The following is a 22,008-nucleotide window of genomic DNA, read 5'->3' as shown; positions in this document are numbered from 1 at the left end:
ATGCTTTTAATGTCTCATGTAAAGCACTTTGAATTGCCTTGTTGCTGAAATGTGCTATACAAATAAACTTGCCTTGCCTTAAGATTTATGCACAGTGCCTCTGGAGCCACCATGATCTATCGATCAATCAATTGATCTATGTATCTATCTATCTATCTAAAACTGACATTTTCTGTCGCGCCCCCTTCATGTGGGAGCCGGCCGGGGGCGGTTCAGTGCACTCAGGGCTCTACCCCCGTAGCCTGGTAAACCAAACTCATCGTAAATCTTTTAGGACGTTTTCACTATGAGTCTGGACTTTCGGCCGCCCAGAACGATTTGAGTTTTGGTTCACCAAGCTACTGCCCCCGCACACCCCAGTCCAAACCCTGTGTCTCTAGCGCCCCTACAGGGGAGCTGGCTTCACTCAACGTTTTGTTTTTACTGTGTGCAAGCATCCATCGAGACCTTTCTGCCAGTCCAAACAGCATGTCTCTGTGACCTTCCCATGTGGAGATATGGCCGTTTCAATCCCACGCAGCTCTGGTGGCTAGATAAGAGCACGGTCAGCCTGTCCACCGTCTGCCTTCAGGGGGGAGACAGACCATCTGTTGTCCTGGTGTGGCCAAAACAACCTGGAGCTCAATGCCCTAAAGACAGTGGGGATGTTGTGGACTTCAGGAAGAATCCCCTCCATCACCCTGGGTGACCCCCCAGTCGACTCGGTGGAGTCCTTCCACTTCCTGGGCCCCATCATCTTGGACCTCAAGTAGGAGCTGAACATCGGCTCCCTCACCAAGAAGGCAAAACAGAGAATGTCAACCTGCCAAAGCTAATGATGGTTCACTTTTACACTTCCATCATTAAGTCCTTACTCACCTCCTCCATCACCATCTGGTACGCTGCTGCCACAGCCAAAGACAAGGCCAGACTGCAGCGTGTCATCTGCTCTTCTCAGAGGGTGATGGTTGCCATCCCTCCAGGAACTGCAAGCCTCCAGGGCCCTGAAGTGTACAAGAAAGATTGTGGCTGACCGCCCCATCCTGGACACAAACTCTCTGAATCAGGAGACTGAGGCAGTCATTGCACTGTCCTGTCTTGTCCTTTAATGTCAGTGTTCTTTGGAGAATTTGCTGCATTAAAACTAGATGAAAGATATCAACAGTGACCAAACCGTGGTAGCCAGCCACTGACAACAAAGATGTGTTAGATTTTGTTAAACGCCTGTAAGCCTCTTAGGCTAAATCCCCATCATGGTAGCCTGTGAGCCATTTGCTCTGGTGAAGCCGTGATGCTTTAATCCGTCCCTGATTGGAAAAGGTTACCATGCCCCTCAGAAGTTTAAGGTTTGCCCTGAGGAACACTCCGAACCATGGAGGAGCTACTGCTGCCCACAGAAACAGAGGAAGCACGCTCAGACAACAGTTCCTACGCCCCAGGAGACTGTGAGAAGACCACAGAGGGACGCATCAAGATGTTTTTCTGCAATACATTCACCTTAAACTTCTGCGAATCAGTGAAGGAGTTCCTCCAGCGAAACGGCTTGTTGACGTTCTCAGTCATTTCAGTCTTGACTGGCTGTGTCTTGGGCTTCATGTTGAGAGGGAGTCAGCTCTCCATCCAGGTACGTCAACATTGTTAGTCATGGCAGTTCTGACTGGCTGTGTCTGAGGCCTCATGTTAAGAGGGAGTGAGCACTCCATCCAGGTATATCACTTTAGTGGCATTACCGTTATTGAAACAAGAAGTTGTGTGAAGTGTTGAGCAAGGCTTAGTTGGAGGGCCTGATTCATGCTTGTCTGGATTATCCTGAGATGATCCTCATCGTTTTACGCCATGGTCGCCATCTAATCTATTCCCTTTCAACCCAACCTTACATTGGCGAGCATTTGAACCATTCTACTCGAACACAGTCACTGTTCTCCTATCCTCTTTGACCTGAGCATTACCAAAGGGTCTTTATTGGGCCTGGTGGAAAACCAAAGGGGAACATTTTGCACTCATAATTATGATTGTATAATGTATTTACCTGTCAATGAGGATGTAATGAGCACAATAAATGAGCAGTCTGTAACATGCTCAGTTGTCAGTATTGACATTATTAGGTATAGCCTATGCAGAGCTATCAGGGCAGCCATTACATTCACCCACCCATTGAAGAAGTGATTGTTAGGGAAGCAGATAATAACGTCTAATCATCAAGCACTCCTAATAATAAAAGTAAAAACACAGTCCTCACCTCTATAATAATATCATTTTTGATTACGTAGTACAGTAATGCTAAGCCTTATTGTTTGGTCTGAGTTTATCAACATCAACAACGACAAAATTGAGTGAGGTGACTGGTTAACTACTTTGTGAAGTGAGAATTCATTTGAATGAAAGTCCATAAATGTAATATATTAATAGTTGTTTTTGTGATAGACACCTGTAGAGTATGTGCTGGACTGAAGCAGGAGTGCGCCTTAAGCTTTGCTACAGTGTGTGAGCTGATGGAACTCTCTTATCTGTATGGTTATGTGAATGTTTAATCTTTATTCTCAGTTGGTGTATCTCATTCAAAAACCCATACTGGACATATTGATGCACTGGAAAAATGTAGAGATGACTTTTTACAATTTGAAAGCTGTAAATGATATACAGTATACAGTACAGGAAATGGCTGAGGTCAATCCAGGCTCAGTCCTGCCAAAAGAGGGATTATTGGATGGGCAGACGGAGACTTGACTCGCCACGGTAAACATCGCCTGACGTGTGAACGATAATCGCACGTGACAAGTGACCCATGCTGAAGGAAGGTCTCACCTGAGAGCATCACGATGCATGATAGATAGATAGATAGATAGATAGATAGATACCTGTACATCTTTATTATTGTGTCACTCCTTAACATTTCCATCACATCAGTAGAAAAGTGCAATAATAAAAAAGTTAAGGACCACTCACAATGAGTTGTGAGACACAATATAATTACAAATCAAAATAGAAATAAAGCGTACATGATAGTACTACACACACACAACCATACAATTGAGAATACAATACAGTATAGGGACATACAAATACAGTATAAAGGAGAATGAGGACTAAATGAATAGAAATAGGTCAGTTTATGGACCAGTACTCATGAAAGCTACTCTTCTTTTGAGGATGAGGTGGCAGGCTTTGGCGCATCCGTTGATACAGTGTCTACCGGCTAAGATTATACACAATTTATTTGGATCATCAAGATCATTAAAAAGTTCAAAGTGCTTTGAGAGGGCGATAAAAAGATGTGAGCGAATGTCCTTGTAAAGTTCACAGTGTAGTAGGGCGTGGGCTTCTGATTGGATGGAGCCACTGTTGCATACTGTACAGAAACGACCCCCCACTGGAGTATTAGTCTATGCATGTTACTTCCAGGGACTGTTGTTTATAGATGGGCTTTGGATGTTTTTGAATGTTTTAAAGTTGTCTTGGCTACTCTTTTTTGAAGTAGCACTTGCTTGCTTTCTTTATTCCATAATTTTCATTTTGATTTCTCCTCTAGGCTAAAATCTATTTCTCCTTCCCTGGAGAGCTTCTCATGAGGATGCTCAAGATGCTCATCCTACCTCTCATCACATCCAGGTAAAGATGCTTCCAATGCTGCACCCTTTCCACAGCTAATTTTATTGTATTATATTATATTGCACTGTACTTTAGATTGTGATTCTTGCACTTTGCCTTCAGCTCTAGATTATGCTCTTAGTCACTTGTTTTAGAGAGAAGATGCACCTGTGAGTTCTGGCAAGTAGTAGTACATTGGCTCTTCCTACGTTAAATGCAATTATTGATAGTCGCTTTGGATAAAAGCGTCTGCTAAATGACTGGAATGTAATGTAAAAAATGTAATGTAAAGTAATGTTTGGTACTGCAGATGTATTGTAAAGTTACTACTGTACACACAGGCTCACAAAGGTAAAGCAATAAAGAGATTAGATATTTATACAGTTGTACAGGAACATCGCATTGTATGAGACCAGTCAACATGATCAAACCACTCTCTTTTATGTGAAAAGTTTAATGTCAGGTTTGTCGTCCATGGAGTCAAAAGCGTGTTGTCGTATGGGGGTCCTCACGGTGACGTACTACTTGTGGACCACGTTCATCGCGGTGGTGGTGGGCATCCTCCTGGTGCTCATCATCAAACCCGGCATAGGGACCGACATGGACAGCCACAGACTAGGAGGAGGACCAGTGATGACCTCCGCCGACGCCCTGTTGGATCTCATCAGGTAGGTCAGCTGTATTGGTGGTTGGTATTATGACAAGCTAGATTCATGGTCTGTCTTGGGATTTGTCATTAGACACAGTGGGTGTGTAAAGGAACAACTTGTTTACCGTCTGCTGTACATGCTCACAAGTGGTCTCTTTCCACCATCATTTACTAAGCAGGTAACAAAACAACTGTTAATGTGATTTGCCAAAGCCCAAACATTTATGCTCTGGTGTTCACCAACATCAATGTTTTATTCATCACTTTTCTACATGTCAGACACCTGAGGGAGGGCAAAAAAGCTCAGCTAGTGCTATTTGTTCAAATTATGTAAACAGTCGTCCATTTTGTGGTGCAGAATCACAATAATCCACATTTCAACAGTATTTTTGTTATCTGTAACTGTTGTTTTGCCAGGGAAAGATAATCAGATGAAAATGAAAAACAAAAATCCTAATTTGTGTTTCATTTCCATCTGATTATCTTTCCCTGGCAAAACAACAGTTGTAGCTGTGTGCAGTATATGGTAAATATCGCTTGCCTATTGAAGTTGTTGCAATGGACAGAACATGGATGGGAGTTCATTTTGTCACAGGTGCACCATCTGCAAAATATGGAGGAGATTAAGCTTTTATAAATAATATTGTAGCAGTTGTGAAGAAGGCAGGAAGCAGCGGTTGGATCTTCCCGTCTGGGGTTTATTGGCCACAAACATGAAACACGGTACACATACACACTGCTCTCTGGGTCAGGCACGTGAGGGGAGGGGAGGGGAAGAGGCACATGAGGAGATGTATGCCCCATATATGCCCCAAGCGGGGCCAGCACCCCCCTTCCACCGATATGACCTCTGACCTTGCCAGTTCGCTACACTATCCACCCCCCCACCCCACCCTTCCCCACACAGTTCCTCACTCCTCAGGACACCGTTCACGCAGGGCTCCGCTCCCACGCCCGCTGCAGCACGCCCCCACGTAGACGCAGACATCCCCATTTGTGGGCTAGGCACCGTTAGCGTTTCTCTATGTGTGTGTTCTGCTCCTGCTGCCTCCTCGTCACGCAGCACACACAGAGAAAACAGGCCCCTGGCCCTCAGAGGGGCCCCTACGCCCATGAGTGTGCCACAGTGTTGGGATGAACTGATTCCAGCGTGGCACACACTGTAAGATCGCCCCAAAGTCACCGTTGACCCTATGTCCACTAAGGCAGAGCAGGGCACACCCTTCACACCGATAGTGACACAGCAAGAGTCCCCGACACAGGTGCGCCCCACCAAAACAAAACAGAGTATTCACATTGCTCTGTGGGGAAGACGCATGAGAGAAGGGGAAGAGAAGAGACACATGAGGAGAGAGAGCAGACAGGAAGACATATGCCCCAAGCAGACCCACCCTCCCTGGCAGTTCCACCAGGGCAGTGGTTAGTTTCAGTGCAGTGTAGTACCCCTTAGCCCCCCTACCTGGGGTTACAGGCAAAAACCCCTGATGGAAAACAACATAAGAGGAAGAGAGACCCGGCCTGGAGGGGCCTTCGTCTGGAGCCAGGCCCAGGCGGAGGGCCCACCTGCGAGCGCCTGGTGGCCGGGCTTACCACGGAGCCCGGCCGGGCCCAGCCCGAACAAGCAACGTGGAAGCACCATCTCCTCCTCCATCGTCCCGTGGACCCACCACCCGCGGGAGGAATTGTCGGGGTCGGGTGCGCTGCCAACTAGGTGGCAGTGAAGGCGGAGGGCACCGACGGACCAGACCCGAGCGGCAGAGGCTGGCTCTGGGGACATGGAACGTGACCTCGCTGGGGGGGAAGGAGCCGGAGCTTGTGAGGGAGGTGGAGCGATACCAATTACACCTGGTGGGGCTAACCTCCACGCACAGCACCGGCGTCGGAACCAAACTCCTGGATAGGGGTCGGACCCTGTTCTTCTCCGGAGTTGCTCACGGTGAACGTTTTTTTATCGTTCATATTTCATACATAGATATGAAACCTTTTCATAAAGATACATAATGTGGATTTAGTACGTCTGTCCATACTAACGTTGACTGGATTTGCGAGTAGCAACGTGCCATTATCACCGCCACCCTCTGACCGCTCGGGAAGAAGAGGCTAACACATGTATCACCAAGTGGACGCTCTTCTGAATTTGTTTGAGTTTGGACACGGTTGGGGAATGGTAAATAGACTGCACTTATATAGCGGTTTTCCACCTTAGCGGCACTCAAAGCGCTTTACAATGGCCTCTCATTCACCCATTCAGACACACACTCACACACCAGTGGCGGTAGCTGCCATGCAAGGTGCTAACCTGCTCATTGGGAGCAATTTGGGGTTAGGTGTCTTGCTCAAGGACACTTCGACATGTGGACAGTCGGAGCTGGGATTCGAACCACTGACCCTTCGATCACTGAACGACCCGCTCTACCAACTGAGCTACAGTTGGGGAAGCACGGTTGGGGTGTCTTCCTGGACTGTACTGTCCTCCACTTAGTTCAGTTTAAATGTGGTTTTAATTGCACAACTAAATGCAGTACATAACAATACACTGAAAAAAGAATAAGGATTCAATGGTTACAAAAATGGTTAGGCCTACATAAAACCTTTTATCGAATTTATAAATCTTTCCTCAAACATTTGTTCACCTCCTGTAGCACTCGTCTCTTCTGAGTCTGGGCGTGGTTTGGAAAGTTCAACATGTAATTTAAACACTGGAGCCAAATATACTGTGACCCACCTGCACCATTAGTACTGCTTTCTCCGGTCACACATACTCTCTCACACACTCACTACCTCGCACACACACACACACACACACACACACACACACACACACACACACACACACACACACACACACACACACAGACACAATCCAATTAAATTGGGCGATTAGAGTATTTTTAGTAATCCACAAAGGATGAGTTACAGATTAACCGAGTCATCAACTGTGGGGATACAATGATCTCTGCAGAGGATCCCTTGTACAGCACGCGTTGGGAGGGCGTCTGGCACATGCCTGTCTGAAAATCCCTTTTTAAAGACTCTCACAGGCAAGGCCTGCCCTCATCATCCAATTAACCTCTGACACGGGACGAGATGAGTACCAAAGTGAAACTGATGATGACAAATATGGGGCAATATCCCTAGACAGAGGCTATGACAGTTGGAGCACATAATGTCAATAGTCAAAGTAGTGCATTTTTTCTTTCCCTGGCTTTTAGCTGTGTTATTTTTTAATTAACTGGAGGGTGGACGATCCGGTTGGAGCAGACAGGTGTGAATCAGTCCTTGTTTCACCTGAGGAGTTTCTCTCATTGAGACTGAATACAGTTCCTGAATACTTTCATTAATACAATCAGCCTGTTAAAAGACCAAATGTTATCTTTTCTCATAGGAACATGGTACCCTCCAATCTTATAGAAGCCACTTTTCAACAGGTGAGTAAAATATACTTGCCAATGCGAATGGTCTGTGACACCTTCAACAAACACTTATATTTAATAGACTTGGTATTTATACCACTGCGCAATAAGATGTGCTTTTTTATGTGCTCACTCATCACACCGTATATTTTCCTGTCCCTGTGTTTTCCACCAGTACAAAACCGACCTGGTCCCCATTTTGAAAGTCCAGACAAAGACAATCCACACCAACTTTCTTTACGTCATGCCTGACGACAGCGACCCAAGCGGCCGTACGGTTTACCTGGAGCTCACTCCCCCGCCAGAGATCCACTACAAGACCAGCCCTGGCAGCAGCCAGCAGATGAACGTCCTGGGCATCGTCATCTTCTCGGCCACCATGGGTGAGCCCAGCTCCGTTTGGGATTTTGGTCTCTTTTTGTGTGTTCTGTCTTTGTTCCCCAGCTTGTGTCTGTTGGTGTCTGTCGACTTGTGTACAGTATCAATCTGAAGAGGAATACAAAGAAGCTATATTTACATTACTGCATCGATATTGTGTCTGTCTGTTTAGCGTCTACCTGTACATTGTGTAACCATAGCTAAGACCTAATCAAACTGTTTATAGGTTAAGCCTTTTTAAAGTATGTACAACAGAATGTAGGCTACTAAAGAGCTAGATAATAACTTGTACAGAACACATCAATTCCCAGACCCAGATTAAGAGCAAGACTAGGTGTTTATAAATACATGTCCTGAGAATCACAACCCAGACTTGAGAGACAGAATGAGAGAGTGACTCATGTTTCTCTCCCAGGCCTGTTGCTGGGGAAGATGGGTGAGAGAGGAGCGCCTCTAGTCAACGTGTGTCAGTGCATCAACGAGTGTGTCATGAAGATCATCAACGCTGCTGTGTGGTACGCACTAAAGCAAATCATGTTTGTTATGGTTATTATTATTGGCACAATGTGGCTAGGTAGGAGTACTGCATCAACAAAGTGACTATAATAGCAATAACCCACTTGCCATAGCTCAATAATACTCAACCTAGGTTTGGACTAGCCAGGAGAACAGCCAATACGTCAATATAATGATGACGACCAATAGTGTAAATTGGTTTTACTAATGACCACGTAAAAAAATGCTCAAGAAATGAATGAATGAATGAATATTAAGATGAAAATGTCCAGAAAAGAATTGGTAAGTTTCAATTCCTTGATTGGAATATTAATCCCTCTCATGAATTCATTGTTTTGACATATAATTGACCCGAATCCTGATATCAGTTACCATGCTGCTAATGCACTTACTATGGCAATACCGTAGCTACTTAGCCAATACCTTAGCTTCTTTGGCATGTCCATTACAACTGGGCACTTAACAACCAATATGGCTTCAGTAAAACTAAGGATATGGCTCGTTCTATCATTAAAACTAAGGATACGGCTCGTTCTATCAGTAAAACTAAGGATATGGCTCGTTCTATCTTTAAAACTAAGGATATGGCTCGTTCTATCAGTAAAACTAAGGATATGGCTCGTTCCATCAGTAAAACTAAGGATATGGCTCGTTCCATCAGTAAAACTAAGGATATGGCTCGTTCCATCAGTAAAACTAAGGATATGGCTCGTTCTATCTTTAAAACTAAGGATATGGCTCGTTCTATCAGTAAAACTAAGGATATGGCTCGTTCCATCAGTAAAACTAAGGATATGGCTCGTTCCATCAGTAAAACTAAGGATATGGCTCGTTCCATCAGTAAAACTAAGGATATGGCTCGTTCCATCAGTAAAACTAAGGATATGGCTCGTTCCATCAGTAAAACTAAGGATATGGCTCGTTCTATCAGTAAAACTAAGGATATGGCTCGTTCCATCAGTAAAACTAAGGATATGGCTCGTTCCATCAGTAAAACTAAGGATATGGCTCGTTCTATCAGTAAAACTAAGGATATGGCTCGTTCCATCAGTAAAACTAAGGATATGGCTCGTTCTATCAGTAAAACTAAGGATATGGCTCGTTCTATCAGTAAAACTAAGGATATGGCTCGTTCCATCATTTAAACTAAGGATATGGCTCGTTCTATCAGTAAAACTAAGGATATGGCTCGTTCTATCAGTAAAACTAGAAATGGTGCTCAGAGAGCACAGGCCTCTAACCGTGAACATTTTGTGGCTGTTCACGCCAAAATTGAATGGGTTCTAAATTGGCCCCTACTACACCCCTCCACTGAGTTTCATGAAAAAGCAGTCTGGTAGTTTTTGTGTAATTCTAGTCCCAAAAATGAATGGAGTTGAATGGTCGCCCGGACCGTGTTCGGGGGGCTCGTGATTCACTGGGGAGGAAGTCAAAATGACTGGAGGTAATTGGGTGGCTGTATTTGGCCGGCTCTGTGGCGCCCCTCTTGGGTTGGATCCAGCACGGGGCAGTGCGGTGCACTCAGGGCTCTCCCCCTCACACCCCAGTCCACACCCCATGTCTCTAGCACCCCCACACATGGAGCTGGCTTTGTTCTAAGTTTTGTTTTCATTCGTGGATCCGGCCTGTGATTCGGATCTGATCCAAAATGTAATGGGTTCTAAGGTGGCCCATGATAAACCCCTTCACTGAGTTTCATGAAAATTGGTTTGGCAGTTTTTGCGTAATCCTCGTAGAGAAGAGATCTACCTCAGACAGACTGGCGTGGACACATGATGCCCCACATACATGAATCATGGCTCCTAAACTGGGTAGTAGTTGCTTGGAGGAAAGGACCTACTCGCCTCTAAATGCCTCCCAGGTTTTAAACCAGCCAAATGCAGTTCTTATTGTTTTACAATGAATAAAACAGAGTTAGTATAGCATAATAAGAAAGCCTTCATATAACATATTCATGATGATAGCCTTCAATCAAGCTGTTATATGTTTAGCAATAACAACACAGGAACATGTTACCTTATGCAATTAATTCATATGTAACAATATAATAGTAGTACAATTAGCCTACCTGTACAGTAGCAAAACATGACAGTTGCATGGGAACTGCTATGCAACTACATGGTATTGCTATTTAGTTACAAACTATAACACTTAAGGTAAAGTGTTATAACCACTGCATCTTTTTCCGCCTATAGGTATTTTCCATTTGGAATCATATTTCTGGTTGCTGGTAAGATATTGGACATGCAGGACCCCACGACCCTGGGGAAGAAGCTGGGCTGGTACACCATCACCGTCCTCGCTGGGCTCTTTGTCCATGGCCTCATCCTGCTGCCTTTGTTCTACTTCATCCTGACACACAAGAATCCGTTCTCCTTCATCCGCGGGCTGCTGCAGGCCATGGTCATCGCGCTGGCCACGTCCTCCAGGTAAACCAGGACCATTCCCATTCCTCCCTGTTCAGGTAAACTACTGGACCATTCCCATTCCTCCCTGTCCAGGTAAACTACTGGACCATTCCCATTCCTCCCCGTTCAACAAACTACTGGACCATTCCCATTCCTCCCCGTTCAACAAACTACTGGACCATTCCCATTCCTCCCTGTTCAGGTAAACTACTAGACCATTCCCATTCCTCCCTGTTCAGGTAAACTACTGGACCATTCCCATTCTTCCCTGTTCAGGTAAACTACTAGACCATTCCCATTCCTCCCTGTTCAGGTTAACTACTGGACCATTCCCATTCCTCCCTGTTCAGGTAAACTACTGGACCATTCCCATTCCTCCCTGTTCAGGCAAACTACTGGACCATTCCCATTCCTCCCTGTTCAGGCAAACTACTGGACCATTCCCATTCCTCCCTGTTCAACAAGGCTGGCTTTAAATGAAGGAAAGGGAATTTTAACATGAGGATGGAAAAGTGCCATTAGGAATCAAGAAGCAGAATCCTTTTTGAAGTACAGTTTATTTTTCAGTTTTGAACAATATACATGAACCCAAACCTGATTCTCGCTTGTCTGAGGCAGCAGCGTCTGCACTACTTTAGGTGTAAAGTCAATTAGCCTGTTATATAGACAGCCATGAACATAACATACTGTTAGCTTGAAAAAGTGGTCTGGTGTGCTAGTTACTAGTTGTTTTGTTGTTTGGCCGAGTATCAACGATACAGGGAATCCTAATGTACCCCATGGATTTAAATCAGATACCAGCTCAGTGGGCTTGTGGTTAGAGTGTCCGCCCTGAGACTGGGAGGTTGTGAGTTCAATCCCCGGCCGAGTCATACCAAAGACTATAAAAAAAAAAAGCTATCTGATGCCTCCCTGCTTGGCACTCAGCATCAAGGGTTGGATTAGGGGTGAGTGTACTAGCGTCATGTCCAGGGGGTGGACTTGTACATCAAGCTGCCTCATTGCCTCACGCTAAGGAAACAGGATATAGGCTCCTGCCCTCCTGGCTCGAGAACCAGTTCTCAAGGCTTACTTACTACTACCTATTTAAATCAGATACTGTATTTGCTGGTGCATGCCAGTCCAGGGGGGAAGGGGGAAGGCTTAGCCTGAGAATTTACACTCATATGGTGGAAACTAGGGCCACTAGCATTTCTCCAAATTCTCTCTTATCCCTCAAAATATCTGTACAACCCAGACTCTCAAACACACAGTGACCCTGCGACCTCTCAAACACACAGTGACCCGGCGACCTCTCAAACACACAGTGACCCTGCGACCTCTCAAACACACAGTGACCCTGCGACCTCTCAAACACACAGTGACCCTGCGACCTCTCAAACACACAGTGACCCTGCGACCTCTCAAACACACAGTGACCCTGCGACCTCTCAAACACACAGTGACCCTGCGACCTCTCAAACACACAGTGACCCTGCGACCCCTCAAACACACAGTGACCCTGCGACCTCTCAAACACACAGTGACCCTGCGACCTCTCAAACACACAGTGACCCTGCGACCTCTCAAACACACAGTGACCCTGCGACCTCTCAAACACACAGTGACCCTGCGACCTCTCAAACACACAGTGACCCTGCGACCTCTCAAACACACAGTGACCCTGCGACCCCTCAAACACACAGTGACCCTGCGACCTCTCAAACACACAGTGACCCTGCGACCTCTCAAACACACAGTGACCCTGCGACCTCTCAAACACACAGTGACCCTGCTACCTCTCAAACACACAGTGACCCTGCGACCTCTCAAACACACAGTGACCCGGCTCCCTCTCACTTTCTGCCAACAGTTCTGCCACTCTGCCCATCACCATGAAGTGCTTGTTGGAGAACTGCAACGTAGACAGGCAGATAGCGCGGTTCGTCCTGCCTGTGGGAGCCACCATTAACATGGACGGCACAGCTCTATACGAGGCCGTAGCTGCCATCTTCATCGCCCAGGTCAACGACTATGAGCTAGACTTTGGCCAGCTGGTCACCATAAGGTATGAATGAGTTTTAGATCACTTTTAGGCTGGCGTAAGCATTCTTAACAGGTGCCTCGTCATCAGGGTGCCACTGAGGGCCACGAGTCATGACTTCATATGGCTTTTTGAATGTGCCAAGTATGACCAATGATTCATCTTGACATTCATTGTTTCACTTGTTTCTACATATGTCCAAAGGCATGTTCCTAGTAGTACTCTGTGAATATCATAGCCTTCTAACCAATACTCCAACACATGTTTTTAGCTTAATATTACAACACAAAAGGCCTACTTTCATTGACCATATACACTGTACTGATTTGCATATCCTTGTTATATGATATAAATAGAAATAGAAATACCTCATGTCAGTGTTTGGTATTTAGTTTGGGCTATTAAAGTTTTAACTTATACCACACTACACTCCTAAAACAGGGGTGTTGCATTGACGTTGACAGTTCTCTTAATTTTACTGACTGATATGGCTGTCTTTATTATCTTGATTTGACAGCATAACAGCAACAGCTGCCAGCATAGGCGCTGCAGGCATCCCCCAAGCTGGCCTTGTCACCATGGTGATTGTGCTGACCTCAGTGGGCTTGCCAGCCGATGACATCACGCTCATCGTGGCCATTGACTGGGTCTTGTAAGTCTACATGTAATAAAGAACCTACTAATTAAGGTTCTGGTTAGGTGTAGAAGGGTCGTTGAACAGACAGTCTCAAATATCAATAAGGAAACCACATAAAGAGATGTTAGAACCACGTGACAATCTCATGATAATATTGTCTGAAACTGACCCTGCTTTTTAGAGACACCACATCTCTTGCACTGAATGTTCTATAGGGACAGATTCCGCACCATGATCAACGTGTTGGGAGACGCCCTGGCGGCAGGAATCATCGCCCACCTCTGTCGGAAAGACTTCCCTCTTGGCGAGAATGTGAGTCTGGCTACCAGAGAATGAAAACATTACTCATTGAATAGTTGTGGAGATTATATAAAAGTCCTCAGGCAGCCCTACTCAAGTTCAACTGACAGTTTCAATGTTAATTGGTGATTCAAGTGTGTATATGTGTGTGTGTGTGTGTGTGTGTGTGTGTGTGTGTGTGTGTGTGTGTTTCTCCCCAGTCGGGACCCTCGTATGGCACACAGAACACACACAAGTCTCATAATTCACAGAGCGTCAACGTGCCTATGACAGAGATGCACAACAAAGACTGCATGTTCGAGGTGATGGGGGATTCGATCGACGACAGACACACCCACACAATCTACTACAACATCTGTCAAGTCTAACTGACTCTTATCTCAAATGCTGGACATTTTTGGGATGCTTTCCCCCCTGATGTGCCATGGATAAAGTGCTGATTTTTTCTTCTTCTTCCTGCTTTCATCTATTACAGTCTTTTTGTGACTGAATCTTCGGTAATTGACTTCAGCTATGATGGTGATGTGATACGAGGGACATTTCACATTTTTCTACTGTTTTCTTTTTTCCCCTTTTTCTTTTAAGCGGACATTATTACACAGATGGCCTGATGGTGATGAGAGAGACTGACATGCAGATATTGGAGATCAAACAGTTGATAGCAATTAAACATTTTTTGATGTTGTTTGCTGCTGGACCTTTTTAACTCTGATATAGTGTATGTTATTGTTTGTCTTTGTGTTACTGACATTACTGGTGTAAAAAGTATTCTCCTCACCAAGCAGACTTACTGAAAAATAATAGCATGCTGGCATGCATTTTAATTACTTCATGTGAAGCAATGTGCATTTATACATTTTGTGTTGTTTGACATTAACTTTTCTACAAACTGTTATTATGTCCTTGTAACATAATAGACATATTAGGTCAAATTCATTAAACATAAAGTAATTATAGGAGCCTTTTCATAGTTGAGAAAAATACACACAACATGCAGTTAATACAGAACTTGTGCGCCTCTCCTGTAGTCTATTCAAGCCACTATTCAAACCTCAGACAGTACTGAAGTGCTCAAGCAGGTGGCGTACGTGTGCAGGGGGAGCACAGTACTGAAGTGCTCAAGCAGGTGGCGTACGTGTGCCGGGGGAGCGCAGTACTGAAGTGCTCAAGCAGGTGGCGTACGTGTGCAGGGGGAGCGCAGTACTGAAGTGCTCAAGCAGGTGGCGTACGTGTGCCGGGGGAGCGCAGTACTGAAGTGCTCAAGCAGGTGGCGTACGTGTGCAGGGGGAGCGCAGTACTGAAGTGCTCAAGCAGGTGGCGTACGTGTGCCGGGGGAGCGCAGTACTGAAGTGCTCAAGCAGGTGGCGTACGTGTGCAGGGGGAGCGCAGTACTGAAGTGCTCAAGCAGGTGGCGTACGTGTGCCGGGGGAGCGCAGTACTGAAGTGCTCAAGCAGGTGGCGTACGTGTGCAGGGGGAGCGCAGTACTGAAGTGCTCAAGCAGGTGGCGTACGTGTGCAGGGGGAGCGCAGTACTGAAGTGCTCAAGCAGGTGGCGTACGTGTGCAGGGGGAGCATCCTTCAAGAGGGCTGTTGCCAGATGTTCATATTCAAACATTAAATAGCTTCTCTTTTGCTATAGCCGATGCTTTTGCTCTGGACAAGAGGTGAAATAAGACTATAGACTAGATGTAAATAACAGAAGTGTCTTAACGTGATGCTTGTGTCAGTTTATTGGTTGTAGCAAAAAAAAACAGAGAACCATGTCAAGAGTAGCCTATGACAGGTATGCCTCTTTTGTTTGAGCTTGGCAATTAATTGTGTCTACATTTTAACATTGCCCTTCAACAGAAGGGTGTTATCAATAATTAGAAGTCAGATTTCAGTGCAATATTGTAGCCTACTTTCGCTAGCCAAAAAAGAAGCATGATATCTGACTCATGGCATCCTGTTAACTGACATATTTAAAATGTGATGACCAGAGGAACTGTAAGCACTTGCTTATGCAGACAGGATTCTACGCAGGACACGTGACATATTCATTTACAGAACACATTTGTCATTGCGCCTCATGTAGCAGACGCTGATCTAGCAGGTTGTAGGACAGCAAGGTGCAGGTTGAGGAGGATGTGTGGGTGAACAATGTCGGCCTATTTGCCTTTGGAGCCAGTGATCCACTTTTTCCCCCAGCGTGAACACTTGTTGCAACTTGATTCATTGGGAGAACTTTCTTTAAAAAAATAAAATAAAAAAAAGTCATATTCAAACCCAGTTAAAGGAGAATGCTTGTTTTTGACAACCTGGACCTTATTTACGGCATATTATAAGACGTTTGACTCACCGAGATAACTTTGGTGTAATTTGGAGGCATGTAGAAGAAATTTAAAATCCGGCGCGAGCCAAGTATATCCATGTAATGGCGGCGGACGGGGCACTGAGAATGCAACTTCTAAAAAATCTATTTTCTGCCGCGAAACGGCTGTTTTCATCAATCTGTCTTTATGAATCGCTTGTTGTGCTTACATAGAGCATAACTGTTGTGGTTTTTCACATGCCTCTGTAATATGATCTTTAGAAACGTCTTCAGAAACTAAATATAGCTTCCCCACTTGCTCCAGCACGCTTGCGCACAGCCATTACATGGATATACTGGCTCGCGCTGAATTTTAAATTTCTTCTACAGGCCTCCGAATTACACCAAAGTGATCTCGGTGAGTCAAACGTCTTATAATATGCCGTAAATAAGGTCCAGGTTGTCAAAAACGAGCATTCCCCTTTAAAACTATTTGCCACACTACTTTGTTTAAATTTGGCATTGCGTCTCCGGGAGCCACTAAAACAAACATTTATGTTGACATGTTGTGACCCAAACTGTTTTCTGTTCCACGTTCCTAAAGAATGTGTAAATCAATTGACACGTTCCTGAGTGCTCCTAGTGTTGTCTGAATAAGAATGACCTCTGTTGCTTATCTCAACTTCAATGACTGAAGCACTTGGCCAGCGAACTCTGGATAGCGGTTGTAGTTCTGGGAAGGTACAGGCTTGATAGTAACCACTGGTAACAGGTTTGGTAAATATAAACTAAATTGCAGGATAGATATCATAAATGTATCCAACTGGAAACTAAAGCCAAATTGGTTTCTACAGTAAAACTAGCAGTGTTGCATTGTAAAGTATAGTATTGTTAACCTTTTAGAAAAAAGCAATGTAGCGTTGCCTTAAACAATCTTATCTACTTCACTGAGTATTCGCCTAAACTCCATGAGGACACAGTCATCATTTTGTCAGCCAACATGCAGCTCAGACAGACTACTAGCAATAAATACCTGTATACAAGCACTATATTGTAGTAGAGATAAAGTTAATGTCTTTTATGTGTATATTTTTTATGTTTGCAAATGAAAATGTTAATATTTGTTTGTCATACTTGTATATCTATATTTTGCAATAAAATACTAACTTCAACACATGCAGTGCATGGCCTAATTCATTTCTAATGCTTTAATTCATTGGGGGATTGTATAAAGAACTAGTTCAACAGAGAAAGGAAACAATATTACATTTCAATTAAATCATTTAAAGTTCAATTCTCTCACATTCAGTTACACCCAGCCTGAGTCAGTGGAATCTGTAAAGACAGACCTTCCCTGCACCTTTAATCCAATGAGGACAGCATGAGGACACAGGGGCCTGAGTCCCTGGGAGACATGTGTGAGGAGAGCATGAGGACACAGGGGACTGAGTCCCTGGGAGACATGTGTGAGGAGAGCATGAGGACACAGGGGACTGAGTCCCTGGGAGACATGTGTGAGGAGAGCATGAGGACACAGGGGCCTGAGTCCCTGGGAGACATGTGTGAGGAGAGCATGAGGACACAGGGGCCTGAGTCCCTGGGAGACATGTGTGAGGAGAGCATGAGGACACAGGGGCCTGAGTCCCTGGGAGACATGTGTGAGGAGAGCATGAGGACACAGGGGCCTGAGTCCCTGGGAGACATGTGTGAGGAGAGCATGAGGACACAGGGGACTGAGTCCCTGGGAGACATGTGTGAGGAGAGCATGAGGACACAGGGGACTGAGTCCCTGGGAGACATGTGCCCGGGCCTCTCGTGTTCATCCAGGGATTACGTCACAATAAACAGTCTCAGTAACAAGGACTCAAGGGACTTATTACAGTCGTCTGGCTTTAGGTGACTTGAGTTTATGGTGCGTCCATCATTCTTACGGGCATAGCTGGAGCAATGCCATTGAATTTGGGTTTGGAGGGGGATGTCTTGATGTCTTGTTACTTATTAGTTTAAATCTTGGTTTGGTCAAAGCGGTAATATTACAGTACATCAATAATACGCTATAGCATGACTTTGAGAGCTTAAAGTGACAGCAATTGTATGACACAATTATGAGTTCTTATGAGCAGTATTTTGGGCTACAAGTAAAGTGATAGCACTGGATAAGGTCATTAGCAATTGTATCATATTATAACACAATATTAAGTGTTATGAGCAGTATTCGCTGGCTGTAAGTTAAGTGTAAGACAATAGCATTCATAATTGTGTTATAGTATGATACAATTTCTATAGCTTTATACAGTGCTGTCACTTAAAGCTTACAAAGTCATGCTATAGTGTATTATTTATGTTTCTAAGCCATTATACCATTTTCTATATTCCAGAAACTTAGAATTTATAATCTGTTATAATACATTAGTGCAATTCTATATGCGTCTTTATGACTGGATAAAGTTTGGCAGTTATAATGTGCATGGAGCATGTAGCATGGCGGTATAATACATTATATCTACCACTTATAATAATTTATAAACCTTGTTATAAGGTGTCATGCATGACTATCAACATTAATAAAGACTTTGTTATGAATGTGCTTATGATGCATTATAAACATGACCTTCATAGAAAGTGTGACCAAAAGGGTACATGTCATCAATCATAGCAACATTAAAAAATTTAAAGATAAGAAACTGATCTGCTGCTAGAAAAATATGGTGCATTTTCTCCTCCCCCACATATTCAGAGGAAATCTCTGAACTCTCACAAGAGCGCTGACTGCTGGAGAAAATGTGAACAACATGAAGCAAGTCTGTATAGAACTCCTAGTGTGGGTTCTGTTTGTTACATGTCATAGGATGGACGAACAGGTCCAGTCTGCTTTAATGATTTCATCAGATGGGGAGAAATGAAGACAAGCGAACCAGTTATAAACACCACATGTTCCATGTTTCACATTAGGGGGTTTGCTTTGAATCAAGGGGCCGTCCTCTTTTTTCTACACTTTGCCCTTCCTTCTCTCATCTACAGGATCATCTCCTCTGTCCAAAACACTGCTCCAGAGATCTACAGGCTTTTTTAGGAACCTCTTAACTAACTGTAATATCGCCATTCTGTTGTGGAGGCTTCCTAGTGGTTTGCATCTAGTGGTGTACCCTCTGATGTGCTGCTGATGTAGTTTTCTTCATTTCAAGAAGAAAACCCTCTGGTGTTGTACTGTAGTCTGACATGTTTTCTTGTTGTACTGTAGTCTGACATGTTTTCTTGTTGTACTGTAGTCTGACATGTTTTCTTGTTGTACTGTAGTCTGACATGTTTTCTTGTTGTACTGTAGTCTGACATGTTTTCTTGTTGTACTGTAGTCTGACATGTTTTCTCCCATCATCAGCAGTAATCTTCCTTCATCTACCAGGTGGTTATCATTTCTGAACTCACCAATGCTTGAATGTTTTGAGCTACAGTATTTAAATGGAATTCATCGTCCTTTGAGATGTACCAGAGCCCACCACTAGGAGTGCTCAGGTATAGCTCATTTCACACAGGGGCCCTTTCCTGTCCAAATCCACAGTTCAGTTTTCAGAGCTCTGGGAGCTTCCTTGTCAAACTTGCTTCCACTGATTCATTGACGCAAAGGGACAATCCATCATTGGTGGGGGGCAACATGTTACTTACTTGCATTGTTAACTTTATTTTTTTGCAGACCGGTTGTTTTGGCTGGGTGTCTGATGGTTTGTTAAGCGTCATGATAGTGAGGTGTCCTTGCATTGACACTTCTTTGGTCCTTATGCTATAGACCAGACAGTGAGACATTGATAGCTCTCTTGAGTGATAAATGAAACAGCTTTGAAACACGTGCCATATACCTTTGGTGTCTTAAAATGGGGAGAGTCTGGAGGAAAGGGCTGTAAGATCTAAACTGGTCACCCACTCAGGATGAAAATATTCTCCAATTAAAGATGATAGCCTGCACTTAAACTTCAACTAAAACAATCTTCAAATCAAAAGTAGTGGAGCACAGAACCAAAACAAAACCACAAAAATGTATCACTCTCCAAATACCTTTGATGTTAACTGTATACTGTAGTACTGTACATTACTACAGTATGACCTTATTGATAAAAGAAGGAGATAGAGGTCAAATGAGTGAATGACAAACAGCATGCGTGAGAGTTGGCAATCCTCCCCAATACAGTGCTTCCAGAAAGGATTCATATCCTTTCACTTTTTCAACATTTTGTGGAAAAGGGATTAAATTCATTTATTTTTCTCTCAAGATAGTTTTTTTTTTTTTTTTTTTTTTTTAATATATTTGTAAAATTTTCAAAAACAAGGTTTTTTCACTTTGTCATTATGGGGTATTGTGTGTAGAATTTTGAGAAAAAAATGAATTTAATCAATTTTAGAATAAGGCTGTAACATAAAATGTGAAAAAGGTGAAGGGATATGAATACATTCTGGATGCACTGTAACTACTGCCTAATTACATAGTGAACTTGGATAGCTGGGCCCCATCCATCAGTGTGAAACAACACCTGATGATTAAATGGGTATCAGCAGCCTGCTACTGTGTCTATGTTAGGCTTCCCACTGTTGACTCAGTCTTCCCCTCATGACCTCAGCACCCTGATGGGATGTGTCTGCGGAGACAGATGTCCATGTGACAACGTTAGCATGTGACCACCACTATATGCTGTGTTTTACCCAGGCTAAAATTAGAGCCCAGACAGGGTCACGTTTCAATAAAGAACACCAGTGACATGTAGATCGAGTGTGTTCATACTGCAACAAGATACTCCAAACAGAGGGATCTGGGGAGTTAATTACAGTAAATGAGTTCGAACTTCATCTTATAACAACATTTAAAGCATCTAACTTGAAGAGTCTGTTTTTTAATGTTGTTCTGCGGCTGACGAGATTTTCTGAAGGTGAGTGCTACAGTAGGTTGCTTTCAATAGGATTTCCCAATTTTTCACAGGAGTATTGTGGATGTACTCACACTATTGTAGATTAATTTACACAAATATGTTGGTTTTGTTTATTTACAAAACTCTGTGATTTTTTAAAATGGGTATAATTTATTTTTCAACCATCAAGTAAATCTAGGGCTGAGAATAGATACTGTAGCTCAAAAGTCAGTTGGTATTAGTAGGAGCTACAGTATTCATCCACTTGTGTTGAGGCACGGCTTCACTGGTACACTAAGACAACAGGTTTGTTACCTCTGCCCCAGCGACAGCGCAGGGTGAGGGGTAATGTTTTCAGTGGTGTGTGTTCAACTGTCTGTTTATTTGTTAGCAGGATTACGCAAAAACTACCTGACCGATTTTAAATTAATCAAGTTAGATTGGAAAGGGATGTACATCCTGCATTTTATTTGGTATGCAAAATCCTACAGTATAGACTAAGCCTGCAATTAAGAGTGCAATGGCGGTTTTGCTACAGTACTCGTCTTCCATATGTAAAATTGTGCTCAACAAAAGATGTAAGTAAGGGAGGTGCAAAAGTTTTTTTTTTTTTAAATATTTTTTTTTTACAGTGTGCATAGGAGGCTCTACCTACAGTATAAATCAAGCTTTATGTTTAAACAACAGCCCTGTGAAATCATGCAGTCATACAGACATGTCCATGTTGTCTTGCGGTGTAAACAAAGAAGAAATGAAATCAAAGAAAAATCAGAGAAGAACTGAAGATCTGCTGACTAACTCATAAGTGCAGTAGGGCATTCTCAAAGATCACTACATGAAATACAGGGCTGTCAAACTAATGTGAATCACAAACAAAAACATAAAAGGCCCCTTCCTTTGGTGAAGAATATGTTGATCCTCACCAATTTTGA

At 43.8% G+C, this 22,008-nt stretch overlaps 1 protein-coding gene across 1 annotated transcript; it reads left to right on the top strand.

Moving 5' to 3' along the window:
* Window positions 1-1,351: 1,351 nt before the first annotated feature.
* On the top strand, window positions 1,352-14,259 carry slc1a8a (solute carrier family 1 member 8a; the record flags this gene model as incomplete). The annotated part of the gene is made up of 11 exons (XM_084444753.1): window positions 1,352-1,603; window positions 3,509-3,588; window positions 4,020-4,235; window positions 7,602-7,644; window positions 7,805-8,012; window positions 8,423-8,522; window positions 10,719-10,952; window positions 12,784-12,978; window positions 13,472-13,606; window positions 13,807-13,903; window positions 14,092-14,259. The coding sequence occupies 11 exons, from the start codon at window positions 1,352-1,354 to the stop codon at window positions 14,257-14,259; spliced, it is 1,728 nt and encodes a 575-aa protein (XP_084300879.1).
* Between the last annotated feature and the right edge of the window lie 7,749 nt (window positions 14,260-22,008).

Source organism: Borostomias antarcticus (genome assembly GCF_949987555.1).
Source record: "Borostomias antarcticus genome assembly, chromosome: 10".
Taxonomy (NCBI): domain Eukaryota; kingdom Metazoa; phylum Chordata; class Actinopteri; order Stomiiformes; family Stomiidae; genus Borostomias; species Borostomias antarcticus.
This window is presented reverse-complemented; position numbering and strand designations above follow the sequence as displayed.